Source organism: Heliangelus exortis, chromosome 21 (assembly GCF_036169615.1).
Source record: "Heliangelus exortis chromosome 21, bHelExo1.hap1, whole genome shotgun sequence".
Lineage (NCBI taxonomy): Eukaryota > Metazoa > Chordata > Aves > Apodiformes > Trochilidae > Heliangelus > Heliangelus exortis.
Window position 1 is genome coordinate 10065434 of NC_092442.1, and position 20370 is coordinate 10085803.

Here is a 20370-nt window from a genome sequence, read left to right on the forward strand (position 1 = left end):
CATTATGCAGCAAAATAATGCTGTAGTACTCCAGCTATGCCATACACCAACTCTGAATACAACTTGGAGACTTACCCAGGGCTCACAGACTGCAACCCACCACTTCAGCTAATACAGCAGCTGCCTGTACTGCCAGCACCTTGGGATCCACTTTGGCTTCAGACACAGACCACTGCTGGATTCTGCACAATTTGGCTCACAGGCAAGATGATGATGGTATTATCAGTTTTGGTTCATGATCTCCTCACAATCAGAATTTAGGGAGCACTGCCTACTGCAGTACAAAATGGCAAGGGCAATACTTAGATTTGCAGGAGAAACTGAACATACAGGTCCTGCCCACCTCCCTGCCTTCCTCCTGGATAAGCCATAATGTAAAGTAGCAAAAATTGAGAACAACGCCTGAACTTTATCTACAAAAGATTAAAAACTCAATACAGAAACAAACGCTTTCAGAAAGGGGCAAGCTACATCTCAAAAAAATAATCTGGTCCAGCTGATGGATCTGTGGTTGCAAAAAGAGCAGGATTCCACCCAGATGGAACCAGAGCTGTGGCCTCTCCCATTACGCTCATCATTTCACCACCCACACAGCTCAGGAGCTCCAGCCATGAATGAAACCACCCCACTCATCCATCCCTGCTCAGCCCTTCTGCTTCCCTACCTACAACATTTTCAAAAACACCTCTGAAGCCAGCAAAGAACTCAGAAGCTCCAGGCTGGTGGAGGAGCAGGAAGCAATGGGCAGCAGAGACCTCAGAGAGCAGAGGAATGAACTGCAAGGCATGCATGCCACCCAAAGCCAGGGAGAGAGCACACTACAGTAGTGCAACTATTAATAAAATGAAAACTGAAAAGGACACCCGGGAGCATTAGGAGCAGACTGGAAGCTGGCACTGGCTGGGGCTCCAGGAGGCCTGACATTAAACCCAAAAGAGATTAGGTAACCTAAGCTGGCCAGCGATCAGCTGTTCCTCTGCTTTGGCTTTAAAGCAGCAGCATGGACAGCCCAGCTCCAGCAGGGACCCGGGCTGGGGACAACTGGCTGTGTCACCCCATGCCCCCCAGCCCACCCAGCGTGGTGCTCTTTGTGCCCCCCAACACACACCACGTTGCTCCCTTCTCCAGGAGAGCCCTGCTCACAGGTTTCACCCTGCAGTCGGTTCTGCTCTGCCTCTTGTAAGCAAAGCAAACGTGTTCCTCCCCCTCTATGTGTGCACTGCCCTGCACACACTATCAGCTCCCAGACAGACAAAATGAAAACCCCTCATTATTTTTGCAAACTGCTTCAGCCAAGGCAGTATGCTCAGTTTTTCTCCACCTGCAATTCAAAGCAGGTGGAGTTTAAGAGGATTTGCCCTGCTCTCCCTGACCCAGAGGACCAACACCTACAAAAAGAAGGCATGCCAACTAGCTAATGGGGTCAGCCTCAGAAAGGCTCTTATTTCCTCCTGTTTCTTCATGGTCTGGGATCAAGTGCTGTTCTACATGAAGTCATTAGGAAAGTCTGCCAGCCATTATCACCTCTTGCCCCTCTTCCCACATCCTTCAGCCAGCCCCAGCCCAGCTCGGGAATGAAAAATGGCCCAGCACGGAGGTGGTTGGTGAAGCAGAGCTGCAGAGAGCACAGAGCATCCCATCCATTCCTCACCTTCCATGCTGATGGGACAGGACACCCCGGAGAAGCCACGGCAGAGACGCAGCCTCCTCTCCTGCCTGAGCCAACCACAGGACACAGTCATTTCCCTCAGCCCCTGCTTCATTTTAGGCATAAGCTGCAAAGCCTACAGCACCCAAACTGCCTCCCTAACTGAACCCAGAGGCAGAAAGAAGCACATCTTAAAAAAATATAAGAGGCAGCACCTATGGCATGTGTTCAGAAGCATTTCCCCAGGCTGGTGCAGGCAGACAGCTGCCCAGGACTCCAGGCAAGGGCTGAAAGAGGCTGTGATGCTGTGGGTCTCCAAGCACCCCTTCCCCAAACCAACCAGCAAGCCTTGACCTTCACCTCTCCTCCTGGCAGGAAATGTCAGTGGTATAACAGCTCCCTGCTCAGCAAGCCTCAATACCAGGAACTTCAGCACCTCTGAGAATTAAAACCTGAGAGCTCAGAACCCACTTTATTGGTTATGTCAAATAACCTGAACCCTGCCCAAACCCTGGTGGAATGGCAGGAAACAAAAATGGTCTCAGCATGAGCAGGGACTTGATTATCTGCAATTAGCAAATCCATGATCCTCCAAGACACTGATTTAGGCCAGGACTTATTATCAACATCAAGGAAAGCACAAGGGCACCAGAGCCCAGCCCAGCTCCCAGATACCTCCTTAAAAATTAATACACAATTTTGCATACACTCAAGTGCACATGCACAGCACTGCTTGTATCAGCCTGCCAGGTACAAACTGAACCTGACCATCAGATAGCTTGGCCCTAGTCACTCCCACCATGGAAAGAAGGAATTTTGTTATTTTGCTCTGAACACACCAGTACCTGGGGTAGCCAGATGCTAACAGCCCACTCCTCAGGGCACAGGCACATTTAAGTAACTTGGGTGGAGTCGCAGGTCTGTACCTTGCCCCTGGGGTGGGAAAGGCCAGGGGAAAGCTCAGTGAAGTCCCTGAGAAGAAACCCCCTGGTTCTGGATGAGGCCCTTCTGTTTTTAAATACTTCATCTAATTTTGTCACGTCACATTACACAAGAACACAGCTGTATATTTAATCTCGGAGTTAAACCATTAGTTTGCAAATTACCATTTCCTAATACTCCCTATTAATAATGCCATTACATCAGTTATGTTCACTTTCTATCTGGAAGTTTAAACACAACATGTCTCACACAGCTTAGCATTAAACCATTACGTCCATTTGAGCACAGGCACACAGGCAGGAATGATGTAGAATATACAACAGCAGACAGCTTGAATATACATTTTACTTTCATTTGTCCGAGATGTTTGTGCCAAGGATCCACTTGAGCCTGCTCTTCACTCTCTTTTAATACAATCAGGGAGAAAAATTTGTTTTTAAAATTATTAAAAGCCTAGCTCTGCCCAGTGTCATGTACCTTCCGATAATCTTCAATTTGTGTGAGTGTCTGAAACTTTATCAGAGCAGTTTTATCACTTGCACTCTGTATTTTTGGTTTACTAATGCCTACAGTTCTAGGGGGGTTAGTGAAGGGAAAAGCCTTCACTCATTCTTTAAAAATAAAAGCAAACAAAAAAACCCCCAACATTTAGATACTGTAAGTAAGAATCAGGCAGGCTTGAGCCTTGCTGCAGAGCAGCAAGAGAAGTTCTCATCTATAACATGACAGAACAAAAAAGGCCCACTTGGATTTCAACACGTTACTTATCTGCTGCCTGCATGAACACCCCCAGAACACTGCAGTGATTTACAGACCCCTCCCAACAGCCCCGAGACCCCACAGGGCCAGGCACAAAGTGCCTCAGCTTTGCTTTGCTGGAGACAAAAGGATGGGCACCTTCCTTCTTCCCCTTCGCCAGCACAGATAAATCCCAGCCCCAGAATAATGAACAGAATCATGAACTAAGAAGAAATGCTCCCACCCAGGAAGGAAACCCCCAACCCAGTGCTCGTGCTCTGCAAAGAGTTAAAGGCAGAGCCCTGGCCGTGCCTCCCTGTGCCCCCAGCCCTGCTGCTGGGAGCTGCAGCTGCTACCTGCAGCCCCTCGGCTGCCAGGCACAAGGGGAAAGTGCAATTCTGAGCTCCTCTTTTCATCTCTATGGTGACAAAAAGGTCCACAGAGGGAAATCAGGGTGCCTTCTACTCAAAAGGTTTCTCGTTTTCAATGACTGCCTTTCACAATATTTTAATTAAATCTCTGGTAGGAGAGCTTTAATTTTTTTTTTTTCCAGATTGTGGGGCTCGTTGACAACAATTATAGCAAAGAGTGGGGGCAAAAGGTACTTCAAGCACTTTTAAAACAGATTCTTGGTTGAAGATGTAAGAATAAATCAACCAGCTGCAAAGGTTTACAGAACCAGAAAGCGGAAGGGCCAAACAGTCTTTCAATAACTAAAATGTTCTGTTACATGCAACATCTCTGGAGTTTTAGCAGAGGTGGAAGGGAACTGACATGCCCACCATCCCCAGGCTCAGACCCAGCCTTTCTCCAACCACCCCACTCTCATAACCTCGTCCCAGGAGAGCTGGGGACCCTGACAGAACCCCATCCCCTCACCCAAAGCAAAACCAGGCGAGTGCCCATGGGTCAGGAGCAGCTTCCTGACACACACAGCCTCTGTATCTGATGTAGCAGGGATGAAACCACTGAGAAAAGAGCAGAAAGTGGTGGCAGGGGGGAAGGTCAGCCTGGCAGTGTGGTTCTGGAGGGCAGCCCTACCCCAGGTCACCTGGAGAAACAGGGGGGGGGGGGACACTGGAGGGGCACAAAGGGATGAGTCTGCAATCCCAGCCTGCAAACAGCACCTGGAGATCCAAGTGTATTAGCAAACATAAAGCTCTGGACAAAACTCTCATCCAAACTCTCCTGTATCATGTTGGCACAACCACCACTTCTTTATCTAATAAAGCTGCTGAAAGGACATACATTTGTACTGAGAGGCACAGCCAGCTCCTTGGACAGCAAGCTCTGGCTCACTGCAGTTCCCAAGGCACAAACCAGGACAAGCAGGTCACTAATTTTTTATTTTGTAAGCTTTAACAGTCCATTGAAGTAAAATGCAAAGCCCAGCTAACCAGGCATAGGGAAAGGTATATTTGTCATCCCCTTTCTAAAGAGGAACTGTAGGTGCAGGCAGATGCAACACACACCCCCACACCAGCCTGTAGGAGCCCAGAGCCCCTGACTCCCAGCCCCCTGCCTTTGTCACCAGATCAAAAGACAAGTTATTCAGCCAGGTGGCCACTTAACCAGCACTGCTGCTGGCTCCCTGGCAATTGCTATTCCAGGAGCCACCTGATCTGGAAGGACTTCTGGACCAGTCTGCATCTGGCTGCAGGGCTAAGGCCAAGCCAAGAGGGAGACCCTGCAAGGAACTCCTCCCTCCAGCTCTCAGTTCATTTTTAAGGCCGTCTCAAAGCTGAAAACAAAACGTTTCAGTGCTCGTGGGGGCTAAGTATCTGGAGCTCTAAAATGAAATACAACCTCCTTTCAAAGCCACTGATGGGCAAAAAGTACGTTCTTCAAAATAAAACACTGGGGCATGGTTGGGAGTCAGTCAGGACCAAAGGTTTGTTTTAAACTGACACAAACAGCACTGCCTATTTTTCATGTAACTTTTTTTTAAATCGTAATCACTGCTGCAAGCCCAGCTACCCCGGTACGTAAAACCCTTTCCACATACATATTTTCCTGGGGGAAAAAAGGCTTATCCCCACAAAGGAGTATGAAATAAATTGCTTTACTGAAGGTTAATAATATCCTGTCGCCGTGGTAAAAGACTCAATTACAAAACCTTCAGAAGAGCTCCCAAGGAACTCATCTGCCTGCAGTGACAGAGGCTTAAATAGCCAAAATACACAGAAAGGCTAAGCACTTCCCAAAAGAGAGGAAATGGGGAAAAATATGGAAGGTTAAGTAAAAAACCTGGAAATTGGACACTCAAGATTATAAAAAAAAACAAACACAACACCAAAAACAAACCAAACACACACACACACAACCACAGTTCCTCTCTGCACAATTCTCTATAATCTCAGCAAGAATTATGGCCTAGGGAGACCAGCACTAATTTTAGTATCAGATTTATTATGCAGCAGGGAGCAGGAATCAGTCAGGCCCATCTCTCACTCCTAATGGGCAGAACTAGATCACGCCCCAGGAAGGCTCTACTGAAGAACAGCTCAGGCCTGGCAAAAAACAAAGCCCCTGGGGCTCCCCCAAGCACAAACACACTGCGTTCTTAGAAGCCACAATAAAACACAATGATACTCCTCATTTCTACAGCACTGCCTGCCAGAGGATCCCAAAGCACATGAATTAAAGCTTCCAACAGGCCTGGCAGAGAAGCCCGAGCCCAGCACAGGCTGCAGGGTATCCAGCTTGGGACCCAAAAACCTGGGCTGCAGTTCTTTCCCTACAGATGTGCCACAGAGGTGAGTCCTGAGTGCGGGAGGGCAGCACAGCACCCAAGGCAGAGCTGCTGAGGGTGTGCAGGGTGCTCAGCACTATTGCAGCATCTCCCAGCCATGGGAGCAGAGAGAGAGAGATTAGGCACTGCCCAGGAACAAGGATGCAGCACTGACCTGGTGGCTCCATCTTCCTCCCCTGACCAGGCAGGCAGCACAACTCAGCACCCCAGCTCTCCAGCACACCTTTGTGACACCAGCCCTGGGTCTCAGCACTGCTTTGTGCTGCTACAGACACAGAGCTGCCCCCAGAAATCACTCGGACCCTGGCAGGGAGCAGTTCTATGTTCATTCCTTCCTTTTCTTGCCCCATGCTGCAATAGCTGACTACAGGTTTTGAAGCACCAGTTGGGTGGCTGTGCTGCATCCCTCATCCCTCCATCTTAAGCACTTCACAGCTTGTCCCACGCCTGCTTGTGCCCCCCTCGGACTCCAAGCACCACGAGCATCATTCTTAAGATGCTTCAAATGCCCAGGGAAACCAGGCCTACTCTCAACAACTGTTTCTAATAAGCCAGGATTAGCCACCAAAGCTTTCTGCAGAGGGTTTTCATGACTGACTCATGCCCATCTCCAGTGATGCAACACCCAGGGAATCTTTGCACACAGTTCCGTCACCTCGTGAGGACGGCGGAAAACGGAGTTACTGACACAGCAGAGCCACAAAACAGCTTCCCAAACCCCCACATCTCCTCTCTTCACCTACACTTGGAAACACATGGTCCTGTGGGTGCAGCCCCAGCACCCCACTGGGTTCAGAACAACCCTCTCCTGAGCCACCAGAGATTCCCTCAGTTTCAAGTGTCGCAGAACACATGAGCAGCACTTCTGTTTGCCACATCCACAAACAAGGGTGATGACAATCACCTCATCTCAGTACCACAAGAATAAGGGTCAGATTTAAATTAGCTTTCAGCACATAAGCCTTCTGTGAAAGTAGGATGCTCCAGGAACATATGTCCTACAGACATTCAACTACATTTTGTATAAAACTTTTCCAAGAACCATTTTTACATTGGCAGCTCACCAAAATGAAGACCAAAAGCTTTCAAAACAGCACTCTCTCATTTTGTCTTCAAGTAGAGGACAGGCAGGCATACACCTCCAAAAACTGCATTACCTGCTTCCCTGGGTATTTAGGCACTTTACAAATAGTTTTCTAGTTTCATTTTTAAAATGTCCTTGAATGTATTAGGCAAGTCAGAAGCTTTGCTTCAGCCTGCTCTAACAGAAGTTAGCGGTTAACTCCTAGTAACTTTTCTTTCATTAAAGACAGCCACTGAGTAATTCAGAAAAGCCCACCAAAAACATACAAGGGCAGTTGTGGTTTTAACCTGGTCCTAATTCAGTGCTATACTAAACAAAAACAAATTTAGAAATTTTAGATTCCTCTGCATCTACAATCCTCCTTCAAAACAGCCCTCGACACAATCCAATCTCCTTCAAAAAAGCCTCCTCCTTTTTGCTTCCGTATTTCAGAAAAGAACAAATTTTAAGCAGTTTTCTGTCCAACAAGTACCTCCCCTACAATATCAACAAAATCATCAAGAAAACAGTTACCTTTTTAAGGTCCAAGCTTAGCCCTGGGCTCTTCATGTCCTGCTCCTTAGGAATTCACAGGACTTATGACTCCTGGCTCCTTTCTTCCCCGCCTCCCCACCTCATCCTGCACAGGTGATTGCCATCAGCATTAATGAGAAAATTAGAAATGGCCATCAGGTGAGGAGCACACCTGCCTGGGAAGCACAAAGAGGCGGGGAGCAGGGGGGCAGAAAAGGCAGCAGGCAGATTCAAATCATCTAAACCTGTGCCAATCTTGGGATTACAAACATGTGTGCAGAATGCCAGAGCTCTGCATGCACCGCTCCTTCCACCACTCTGCCTGCCAAGCAGCACAAAGTCTCCCACTCAACATTTCTTGGGGCAGCGAAGACATAAAAACTTCTTTACAAAATGGGCACCAGGTTACAGTCCAGGAATGCCACGTTAGGTTTAGTCGCTCAACTGTACCAGCAGTGCAAGCTCCCCATCTGCAGAGCAGCACCACAGAATGCAAGCACAGTTTCTGAAGCACCCGAGTTCACCAAAAGCTAACAGATTTCATACAATTTCAGACTGTAAGGGCTGCCAAGCAGCAGAAAAAGAATCTTGCATACAACCACCAAATTACCTTTTCCCCTTTACAGCACAGAGCACATTTTCACCTGCATAACCAGCACCAATAATCAGGCCAAGCAATTCAGGACTTGCTCTCTGATCTCTGTTCCACCTCAAGAGGCTCCTGGCAGCATTCATTTGTCTGCCCTGATCCAACCATCCCCAGTTCTCAAGAACAGAAGACAAACAGGTGCTGTTGTCCTTCTCTCAGCTGCACAAAATTCAGAACATTTCAAGGAAACAAAGGAAGGCACCCTCCAAAGTTGAAGGACTGCACCTGCTGAAAACCTAAAAACATTAAGAAATAAGCAAAATTTCTTTTGACCACATCCATACAGATGCTTACCCTGTCAATTGCATTCCTTCACCTTCAAGCTGGATGAAACAGGGTTATGTTTTCTGCAATTATATTTGTCCTTTCAGCATCATTTTCAAATGAACCGACAGTTTATTTTCCTTTCCACATATTGCAAGAGATCAGGATTACACAGCATCAGCTGAGTATCATTTGCACACATTCTCATCAGCTTCATGTGTTCAGATGACAGTGTCGGGGACTATAAAAGCATGAAGACAGATAATCACTGCTTATGTCTGTAATTAGAGTTCCAATAAACTTTCTTCATGGCTGTTTAGCATTAAAGCCTTTGGACTGGTAAATAATTTTTTTTTTTTAATTATATGTGTTATTCTTTTCTGTGTGTATATATACACCTGATTAGAGAACTGCCTCTACTAAAATGCCCACTGCAGATATCTACAAAACAGAGGTCCAGGAACCTAAACTGACTTCTAATACCAACAGCAAAATCAGAGCCAAGCTCACAAAACTCTGGGGGGAATCACAACTTTGGAGGACTTTCAACAATCACTTCATTTGGCCTGGAAGATTAATGACACCAGATGAAAAAAGGGGGGGCGGAAGAAATAAAAATCCCGTGTGATAATCACAACTCCCTGTTCACACAGAACTTGCCAGGCATGCCGCATGCACAACCTGCTGCTTTGATCACAGCTCACAGGATTAGGTGAGTCAGGAATTTAAAGCACAAAGCTACCGTGGCAGGAGACTCTTCCATCTGCTTTTCACCACTGTCCACCCACCCCGGGCTGCCCGGGGGGAGCACAGGCACACCCTGAGAGCACGGCCCGGCACCGCGCTTCGCACCGGGAAGGCCTCAGGACACGCTCCTCACCGACGTGAAATGGACACAGCAGAGCAGCCATCCCTTTGAGCTCCAACTGGGAGGAACGAGGGGCCACACAGAGAGAGACAGGCACAGTCCTGCAGCACAAAGGAGAAAGCCAGCTTCCAAGAGCTGGACCACGGGGGCGGAGGAGCGTCCGGCATGGCTGAGCGCCCAGCTCCGCGGGACAGAGGAGCCAACACTTCTCTGGAGGCAGAGGGATCCCGGGACACCTGCAGCCGAGCCCGCGTCCTCCTCTCCTCCTGTTACTGAAGACAACGGGACCAACCCCACTCTGCAATGTGTGGCTGAGCCCATTTAAGCCCACTGCCCGTCTCCCCCTCCCAGGCACTGTGCCTCAGCCCCATGCCAGCCGGCAGCCCCCCTGTGACCAGCAGCAGCCATAACTCACACCACAAACCGCCGTCCGTCCCCCTGCTGCAGCCAAGGCCCTTCTCTCGGCTGCCGGGGGCCTCGGGGCTCTGTGGCCACAGCCTCCCCACAGGCCAGAGCTGCCACTCCAGGCAGGGCCTCCCTTATAAATCTTTACAATCAAAAGTTGTTTCGAACAAAAAAACCAGCCTCGTTTTAACCCTTCAAAGGCAAAATGGACAAAGGGCTGGGTGTGTACGGCAAAGCTTTGCTTCACACACGTCCTGCCCGAGGCCCCAGGATGCTGCCCACACCTCTCCCAGGCAGAGGCAGCCATTTACCTCATGGTACCAAACCCGGGCGTCAGGAAATGACGGTGTCCTCTGCCCTGCCAGGGTGCTTTGGATCATCCCCTATTGCCTTTTTCTCCTCTGACCCTTGCCTCAATGGCTGCACCAGTACCAGCCCCATCAGGTCCTTACTTTAGATTTCTACATCAATAAAGATCAATCTCTCACTGACGCTGTGCTTAGCAAGGTGACCAAACCCAGCTGAAGTGGTCTGGGATGTTATCACAGCAGGTTTTGCACAGGGCATTTTCACCAAGTGCTGTCTGAACAGTCAAACACCAGGTATGCTGCACAGCCAGCAGGGCACCAGTCCAGGGCTGGAGTTACAACGCTGAGCTACTGGGGAGGAAGGTGAGCTGTCTAGTGCAAACACATCAATCCAACAAAAACCACACACCTTACCCTCAAGACTTTTTGAGGAGAGAGAGCCCCAGCTGCAAGAAGCCGGTATCTTTCACCATCGTTGGCTCAGTGGGGCTCATTCAAGATCAATCCTCAGGGCACGGCTGAGGGCCTGACACCATCCAACACAAGTCAGCAGCAGCCCCGCACCGACAGCCCCCGTGTCCTCAGAAAACTCCTATCAGATTTCACATCTCAGCATTAACTTCAGATTTCTTTTCAGTGTTTTCTGTTCCCTTCCACAATTCACTGAGCACACAGTGCTGCTATAGGCTTTGTAGGTCCGCCAAATACAACACCAGAAGTAGGCGAGTTTCACCAGCAAATTAAGATCTTTATACTAATTTACAACACTTTGCGACCCTCTGGCAAAAGGATAAATGCTCGGTGTGTGTATCAGGCACTGTGCAGAGTTCAGGCTCAGAGCAGGGAATGGCACTGATGCATCTCTGAATATAAATGATTGATAACGTGGCCAAATGGAAAATTATACAGAAGTTTCACTCTTTCAGCAAGCACTGCAGAAAAATGAGTAGAAAAATCTCCTTCAGCAACACCTTTTTCCAGCAGTGCAAGAAACAGCAAACCTTGCCAGGGCTGAGTTTGCAGCTGACACACTCTTGCCACAAACCAAGCCTCTGACTTGAGCGATACCTCTCAGTCCAGTGGGATTTATGGATACCTGGGACAAATGCTCAGCTCATTGCAACCTCTTTACACACCACACCAAATCACCCTTTGGGAAGATTCCTAAGCAATGTTTATTCAACAATGTTACAAAACCCTCTACTGACTATCTAGCAGGCACTGTTTCCACCAGCACTCAAGAAGCTGAAAGTCTTGCCGGCACTTCACAGTGCCCATTTTAAATAAATACAATTTTAAAAACACTTCTTCACCCTTTGCTCCTCACTTTCTCTTTGATGCAGAACTGATGCATAGAGCAACATAAAGATGAGCTCAGAGTCAGGAATATTAAAACACAGACTAAAACAGCACAGCACAGATCTGGGGACACCACAGAAGAATTCTGTACCCTTTGGGCAACATCAGCACTTCCAGCAAGCCAGCCCTGAACCATGAGGACTGGAGCTGCACCAGGACCCTGCCCACATTCCCAACCACAAAGGCCTTTTGCTCCAGCCATCTTTCATAGTTCTATGGCAAATACGACCAAAAAATAAAAACCAAGAGGATTTAACAACTTTAAACCCTGGGAACTACTTAATTCATCAGATATTAGTTTCTTTTCCCCATCCCACCGTTTTCCCTCCCACCTGCCAGGCCACCTCATTACTGTCACTCTGCATCACTTCTTGCTACAGTAGTTTTCTTGGACCTTTGCCCCTTCAGTCAGCTTGAAACCTCTTCCCTATTGTATAGCAGAGTCAATGGGAAATTAATGCAAGTCTTGGCTGGGGGGAGGGAAGGGCAGAGGGAACGACGCTTTCTGCTGCTGTCAATACTTCTTTTCCTTCACCCTTCTTGCCACATACACTTCACCAACATATTAAAAAGCCTCATCCACATTTAACTGTGCTTGCTGAGGTCTGGCACTATACCTCACGTGTAGAATTGCTTAAGTCTTACAGGGTAGGGTCCTTCTTTAAAATATAAAAGTTCCCAAAGTACAGTCTTAATACTTAATTTAAGCTTGCTCAGCCACAATACATCCAGCTGCAGATGTCCCAGCACAAGGAAAGTCCAAGCAGGGGAGAAGAACTTCCTAACATTCTTCAGATTTTCTCTGCACTCAAAAAATAAAGGAAACATTTTCAAGAGGAGAACAGCAAAATGCCAAAGTGTAGAGGTAACTTATTAATACCGCATGCTGATCTGACTACAGAGATCCACATTAACTTTCAAATTACTCAGCAAACCACAATTTCTACAGCAATAATATCTTAGAAACCTAAGCCATGCTGAACAGCACTTGCATAGTTTACAGAATTATTCCAGTGACTGTGGCAAACAGAATGTGTGATTGCAGGTCTAGAGATTAAATTAAGCTTGATAATGTTTTGTGGGTTTTTTTTAAATCTGATGCTACACTGACCATGCATTCACTTTTTTTGAGGAAAGTGCAGATTAGTGTTTTCTTGTGAGATCATCTGGTGCAGGAGACAGAAATGAGAGATGAAGCTGGCTCTCTGAAAGAGAAGTGATGGGACTGACCATATACAAAGTACTGTCAAAAACACAAATTAATCTTTTAATCTTTTTCTGCTATGGGTTCCACAGTTCAACAAAGCATTTAATAATGTGCTTTTAGTCCATCCTGATTCAGCAGAGCACTTACCCACATGCTTATGCCAACTTAAGTATATGCTTAAGTGCTTTTGCACAATAGGGACAGAGAAGATTCAGGGCCTGCAGATGAACCATTTTCTGAAACAAGCCATTTTTTCCTGAGATGACTGGCTCTATTTACAGCTTCTCCTCCCTTTATAGCATGACCCAAAACGTGTTTAAAGAGAACACTAAAATACAATTGAAAAGTCAGATAAGTACTGGGAACAGCAAAGACATTTATGTATGCCTTAATGAAAAAGCAGAGTTGTTCTTATTCCTGCTCAACATAACATACACCTCAAACACCACATTACCCTGTCTCAGTAGCTCTCCTCTAAAAATAAGTTAAAGTTCCCTTAATGCTTTGGATTTCACAACGTTTATGAGACTATCACCAGAGTCAACAGGCTAAAAAAAGAATCCATTAGCATTAACTGGCCTGTCACTGGCAGTGACAAATAAATGAATTCGATGGGTTTGGATCAGTCATTAGTAGACCTACCCCCGGGCTGATAAAGGCTCAGCACTTTGCAGATGAGATGTACTCAGTCTGGAAGCAGAGAGGAACACACAAGGGTGTTCACATGCTGCTGCTCTTCCATTTCCCTGACCTCCTTCATTTCAGACCCTTTCCTGGCATCCCCACACAGCAAGGTCTCAGTGCAGAAAGCCTACCTGGTAGACACCATTAAAAATAATCCAACGATACAGAAAAGCACAGGGAATGTAGAATCCCCTTAAAATAAAATTTTTTAAAAAGCCCCAAATTAGATGATATTAAATTTTAATTTTTTGTTAGCATTAAGTCAAAAGGAAGGGAAGTACATCAGGACTATTCTTAACATGAAAGATGTCCTTAGGCAATAATAACAGCAATATATTTAACACAAATGCAAGACAGACTGTGGGGATTAAGGACAACATGAGCAATCTACTTGAGTGGTTGGGGAGAAGAAATACATCCTTACACCTTCAAAACCAGCAAAATTACAAAAATCCAGCTCAGCTCTTACTTCTGACACAAGTCACTGCTCTCCACAGAACACCTTCCACAGCCACTTTCTCCTCTGGCTGCCAGACCTGAGAACAGAGATCAGCCTCTGCCTCCAACACACAGCAGAGAATAAGAATTGGAACCAAGAATCATGGGCCTCAAACCCCTCACTCTCTGCTACTGAGTGAGACTTGAGTTGATTAGCCAAGACTCAGACTTGTCAACTTTTCCATCTGACCATCTGATTCCACAGTGAGACAAATTCTAGGAGCTGCTTCCCCTGGACAAGGGATCTACATCAAGGCTGGTTGAACAGGACACCTGAACAGCAGCCACCAACCACAAACAGAAATACCTCATACCTCTTGGTAAGGACTTCACATTACTCTGTGTGCAGAGGATAACAGCAGTATTATTAAGGTACACATTTATGCCCAAAGCCAAGAGCAGGAAATTCTTGCTTTCTTACTCCATCCAGACCTGCAGGGGAATTTTTTTAAAAGAAGAAAAAAAAACCCAAAAGCTAGGGAAAAGGCCTGACCTTGCTGCTTTTTACTGCCTGGTGGGGAAGGAAGGGTGGCAGGACAGGAAGAATCCCAAGTTCTGCTAGTGTGTTCAGTTCCCATTCTTCTGAAAAAGACTTCAAAGCCTACCCAAAACTTAAAATAAGATGGGAAGCAGTGGGACTAACCTGGAGGAGTTTTCAGGCAGAAGCAGGGGAGGAAACAAAAAACAGAACTCTTGATTTTCAAGGTCTATCATTTGCTTTGGAATAAAATCTCTCCCTGCTACTCTGGCTCACGCTTATCAGGCAGCCAAGGGACAGGCAGACACCCCACACACACTTAATTGGAATCAGACATCCCAATCCACTGGTTAGCTTTAGAAAAAAAACATCCTAGGCTAGCCTGGGTGTTATTCCAAAAGAGCATGGCCTCCATTTGCTGCTCTGGAATAGCTGGATCCATGAGGGTTTAACCAGAAGAGACTCAAATGAAAGGTGAGTTATTGACACTCCGTTTTTCACCAAAGAAGGAGGAACAGATGTGCACAACTGCACCTCTTGCAGTCCATGTGCTCAGCCAGACAGGAAACCAGCTACTCCAGGGACCAGGGACACAGTTTGCAGAGAGATGGACTGAAGCACAAGCAGCCATTGCTTCTGCACTGCCCTGTTACATACGATACAAATAATAATATAATACACATGGTAATAATAATAATAATAAACACTGGTACTCCACATCACCATCTGATTATCAATCAACAGGCTTCCCTCACCAAGAAAAGCCCTTTTGCTGTTTTGTGACCAGTCACCAGAATACTGCACCCAAATCTCACAGATTATATCCCGAATTACAACAGGGAACCTTCACACCAACCACCTCTACTCTGGGTCGTTGGCAGCCAGGACATCCAGCACCCAGAGCACAGCTCCAGGAGCAGCTCTGGTAGCTCCAGCACCAGTTGGCTTGTCCTTTTCATTTAACAGCTGCTGAAGGAGGAGGCTACAGACTGGAGTCAGCAGGTCACACACACAACACTAACAAATGCCACCAAATGCTACTACAAGTAGTTCCAGCTTGTTGACTTGCCAGAATAATTTCCAACCACGTGCATTATGCCCTTGTAATAAGTGCCAGGAAGAACAGGCACCTCTGTCCCATCCTGGAGAAACCTAAGCACAAAACAACTCGGTGGGTAGCCTCACTAGTTTTGAACTTTGCCTGAAGTTTTATCTGCCTCTGCTTCATTCATATCTGCTTTTTGCACAAAAAAGCATCAAAATTTCTGTGCCAGTCACATTTTCATGGCAAAGGAGCTTCTTCATGGACTGAGGCTGCTGTCCTTTTGCTCTTCCTATTTGTTTTGGTTTTTAAATAAATCTCCAAGGCAGGGAATTGAGGGTAGAAATTGCTTACATTTGAAAATACCTAATGAACATGGTAAGTTTGATAGGGCTTCTCCAGCCTAATATGGCAGGTAATGTGAGAACTGACAGGCTACATATATTGAAAAGTCAAATTAGTGCAGTCTTCAGTACTCAAATGAGGGCACAAAACTACTACCCCCCGACCCCGCTCTCGCTTTTTAAGGATTTTTCAGTCAGCAGTTACAAATGATCAACTGTTAGAGAGCACCTTCCAGCACTTGGAAGCAAGACAGATTTTCATCCCAGAGCAGCAGCTGCCAGGAAGCACACGGATATTCTGTTCAGCTCTCCATTAGCCATGGAGCAGAACCTCAACAAGTTAAACCCCAGCAGCAAATTTCCTAAAACAATGGCTTCAAGTTGTCCCGGGCTCTAGAAAGAGAGCAGGATTACACATCGTGGTGTAATCCACTGGAGGCAATCACCCAGGAGTTTCTTCGAGGGTCATTCTAAGAAAACCAGGGAAGAATGCTGTGCTGTTACAACCTGCCACTTCTTGCTCAGCAACCAATTTGCATCGCCAGAGAGGTGTCAAATCAGGGAGATGCCGTTTAAAAAGCCCCAAAGAAAGCATTTTGCTGGGCTGTGGCATGAAAGGGGAAGGGAGCCAATTAGAGTGAATCAGAGAGGGGGAAGGAACACACACAAATGACTGTGGGCACAAAGAAGTGAGGGTGACCCTGCAGAGCACAGCCAGCCTGGGAGCTGGGAAAGGAGGCAAACAGCCCCAGAACCAGCCCAGCCACTGCCCACTGAAGAGTTAATTGGGCCAAGGAAGGTCAAAAGGACTCCTAAGGAAAGGAGGGATGGAGGGATGGAGGGATGGAGGGATGGAGGGATGGAGGGATGGAGGGATGGAGGGATGGAGGGATGGAGGGATGGAGGGATGGAGGGATGGAGGGATGGAGGGATGGAGGGATGGAGGGATGGAGGGATGGAGGGATGGAGGGATGGAGGGATGGAGGGATGGAGGGATGGAGGGATGGAGGGATGGAGGGATGGAGGGATGTGCTGCTAGAAGGCCTGCTTTGCTTCCACCTCAGCACCCAGACACTGCCAGTGATCACAGAAAAAAGCCTGATCCCCATTTACAAAACATACCAGTAAGACTACTAAGGGGGGGAAAAAAAAAAAATCTCCCTTTGCACCTGGAGCGAGACAGAGACATTTCATTAAATGCCATTAATCTCCACAGGCCCAAGCATTAGCCAGTTAATTAGACTAAAGTACAGTCACATTTTAACACTGAGCATTCACTATTCAACTGGGTTAAATGAACAACTAAAGTCCAAAACCTTAATTCACTGTCTAATTAAAATCCAGAAAACAAAAAATCCAGATTATGAAATGCTGCCCAGAATAATACGTCAGAGTTAATGTAAAATCTGTTCTTTATTGCATCCCATTTTCTCCAACTTCCTAGTAAGGCCCCTTTCAATCTTAATTTTTTTCCAGTACCCTGAAGAAATCTCAACATGTTGGAAAGGACAAGTGTGTAAAAAGCAGAAACAGACACTGCTGACCTCTCCAGAGAGAGTGAGTTCCTGCTAAGAGTGGAATCCAGTGAATGTTCCAGGATTTGCCCCACACTTCAAATGTGTCTGTTACCCAAACCCAAAACAAACAAAGAGAACACCAAACATCTACGTGGAGAAAAACAAAATCCCTTTTGTAGAAAGGATCTGATTTTGCATTCTCTAACAAGAAAATTTAACTCACTAATATCCTTGGTGTAAGACATGCCCTATTTATTTTTTTTAATTGTTATAGAAGCCACATAGGACAGCTTAATGGCTCGGCTCTAAGCCTTATAAACTTTTACAAATAACACTGTAGAAACAGATAACTGACAATTGAAAACAGTTTAAAATGTAAATAAGCTTTTAAAAGGTATTGAGAAGGGGGAAAGAAACATCAGTCACAGCACAAGATCATCTCCATACTTGAATTATGAAACCCTTCAAAATTCTGGTCACTTTAAGTTGTACCTGAAAGACAGCATTAATCCACACAATCCAGAAGCCACAAACTCTACAAACTATAAACTCTTTGCTTAGTGTAGAAGCAAGTCAGGTATGCCATTATTCACTAATTAGTTATTAGATATGTCCTGTGAATAAAAGAACCTCTAAACATTTGACTACATCAGTCTGGTCTAAAATTCTGCATGGAGGCTACTGGGTTTTGTCCATTTTTTTTTTTCCTAAACAAATCACTAGCATCTCTCCAGCAACAGACACAGGGTTTTTAAATTATGCATAACTTTTTCTAGATGCATGTTTTTTATAATATTTAGCATTACAGTTCCACACATTATTAAACTGCTTGCTTTCATGAGGAGCTACATGCAATAAACCTGTTAGAATGAGCTTGTTCAGGTAGTCTCCTGCCATCAACTTTAAACCTCTTTCTCTTCCAATACTGCAGCCTTGTCTTTCCATTTTTTAACAGAATACCAAAGTCACCCAAGGTGATCAGAGTGTATACAGGTAGCATACAACAGCCAAATTAAGTTATTCCAATAGACTCTCAAAAAACTGATAAAAAGAAACAAGTCAATTACAAAAAGTTTTCTTTCAGCCTCTGGCTTTCAAAATTCAAAAACAAGTGACTGGACATTTGGACTTGAAATGGATCTGTGCCTCAAGAGCAACAACCACTTCCATCCCATAAGCAACTCCTCCAGAAGAAATGGCATCCAGCAGTACCACAGAGCAAGCCTGCAGGCAGAAGTTCCTCCACACACAGCCTCAGCATCTTTGTCCCAGCATGAAAACTGGCTGCATGGCAGCAAGAGTGCTCTGGAAGGAGAAGGTCACTTCTCCAACCAGCCTGATTGCCTACGAGACTTAAGGCTCATTGTTCCACTGTTCTTGCAAAAGAGTAACACCCTGTGGCCTGAAGAGTCCAGAGCTCCATCAGAAACTCACTACCCAGCGCTTGCTGGTCTCCAAACACATCTCTCAAGTTATACAAAAGAAAATTTGCAAACAATGAAGGCAGAGATACATTCCCATCCATCACAACCACAGAACTGAAAGCTCGGCTCAAAACAAGCCCGGAGCCTGCACTTCATCCAAACGCTCCTCGCAAACCCCACGCGAAGCGGATTGCGCAAAGCAGCCCCGGGAAGGGGAGCGCGGCAGCGGCGCCCGACAGAGCCAGAGCCAGAGCCAGGGACCTCTCTGCTCCTCAGCTGAGCAGGGCTCTGCCAGGAGATGGTTAAACTGGAGACAAAGCAGCTCTCCTGGAGTTTCACAGCCATCCGCTGATACCCTTAAGACGCCATCCACTCCGGCTTTAAAAGCTTTCATTGCCAATTCCCTGTTTGAAACCTGAACTGCCTGGCAACAACGATTCTCCGTGTGCCTAAAATCCTATTATTGATCCTCCTACTTACCTTAGGCTGTGCTCGTCGGGGAAATGCAACTTTAGGGTCAATCTGAGGAAAAAGAAAGGGGAAATCAACAAGATAGCTTTTGTTGTCAATTTATATTTTTATTTTTTTTAATCACTTGAATTATTAATCCCTCATTTCTCAGGCTTATAATTCAGCACACTGGGTCATCTAGAACTACTCTGGAACTGATGGAAGGCAGCCTGGGTTTGTCTGGGGGGGTTTTGGCAGGGTGAAAGAGGAAGAGAGGAAGAAAACCTCTCTTCTGTACACCTCCTCCACCAGCTTCTGGGCAGCAGTCTCCACTGCTGCTCGGGGAGCTCCGCATCAGTCTCCGGGTGCTGCCTCTACACCCAGACCTGCGTGTTAAATGTTATCTGCAGGCTCTGTGGGTTGCACAGGAAGACAGACAGCACTCCTGATCAGGATCTTAGCCTGTTGGTTTTGACACCTGCATCTTCCTTCAGTTGGGTTTGGGTTACTTTGTTTTTCTTTTCTTTTTCTGATTTGTTTTGTCAACTGACTAGTAACACCACGCAAAAAAGAAACATAAAACACAAAGTCAAATTATTTACATTTCAGTTATTAAAACCGAAACATTAGAAGGACTACAGTATTATCCTGCATAATAATACACCAAACTGACCCGGTTTGCTCACCCTCAAAGAATATATGTGAGCAATGCAAGACTACAAAGGGGAATTTATGGGGCAGGAGTGGAAGAAGGGAGAGCGAGACACAAATGACACAAACGGGCATTTTAAACCAGAAGAAAGCAAGTTCATAAAAATGATTATGTGTTAAGGAGTTACCTTAAGCACTCTTGAATGAAGCGTGCCACCACAGAGACAAAAATGAAGAAAAAGTATCTTTGTTTTACCCTGTGCTCCCTTGCTATAAGATGCAGCGCTGACTCTCACTGCGCTGCATAAATTACAAAGCGTGTCCACTCTGCCATTCCAACATGCTCATTTTGCAATTTAAAAAAGAACTTCCACATGGGTCATCTTTAAAAAGAGACTCTTCCCCTTCATTCAAATATCACTTAAAAACAAAAAGACACCACTGTAGATGCATGGCTGGATGTAAATGAAACCATCATTTCTAAACAACTGCTCATCTTCAATTGTCATCTTTAAAAATTCTTGTAATAAAATGTCCTGGTGCTG

General features: G+C 46.1%; 1 protein-coding gene across 41 annotated transcripts in view; it reads right to left on the reverse strand.

Annotated features, from left to right (window-relative positions):
• The window catches only part of MSI2 (musashi RNA binding protein 2), a 195649-nt gene that overhangs the window by 170971 nt on the left and 4308 nt on the right, over positions 1–20370 (reverse strand). For 40 of the 41 annotated variants that reach the window (XR_011730178.1, XM_071765516.1, XM_071765513.1 and 37 more), the window contains exon 5: positions 19205–19246. Coding sequence is in view for 39 of the 41 variants with exons in the window: in XM_071765516.1 (XP_071621617.1) it covers positions 19205–19246 (42 nt within the window). In the remaining 2 variants the exon portion in view is untranslated. Of the gene's footprint in view, positions 1–19204; positions 19247–20370 lie in introns of those variants that run through there. The other variant, XM_071765523.1, reaches the window with a different exon arrangement.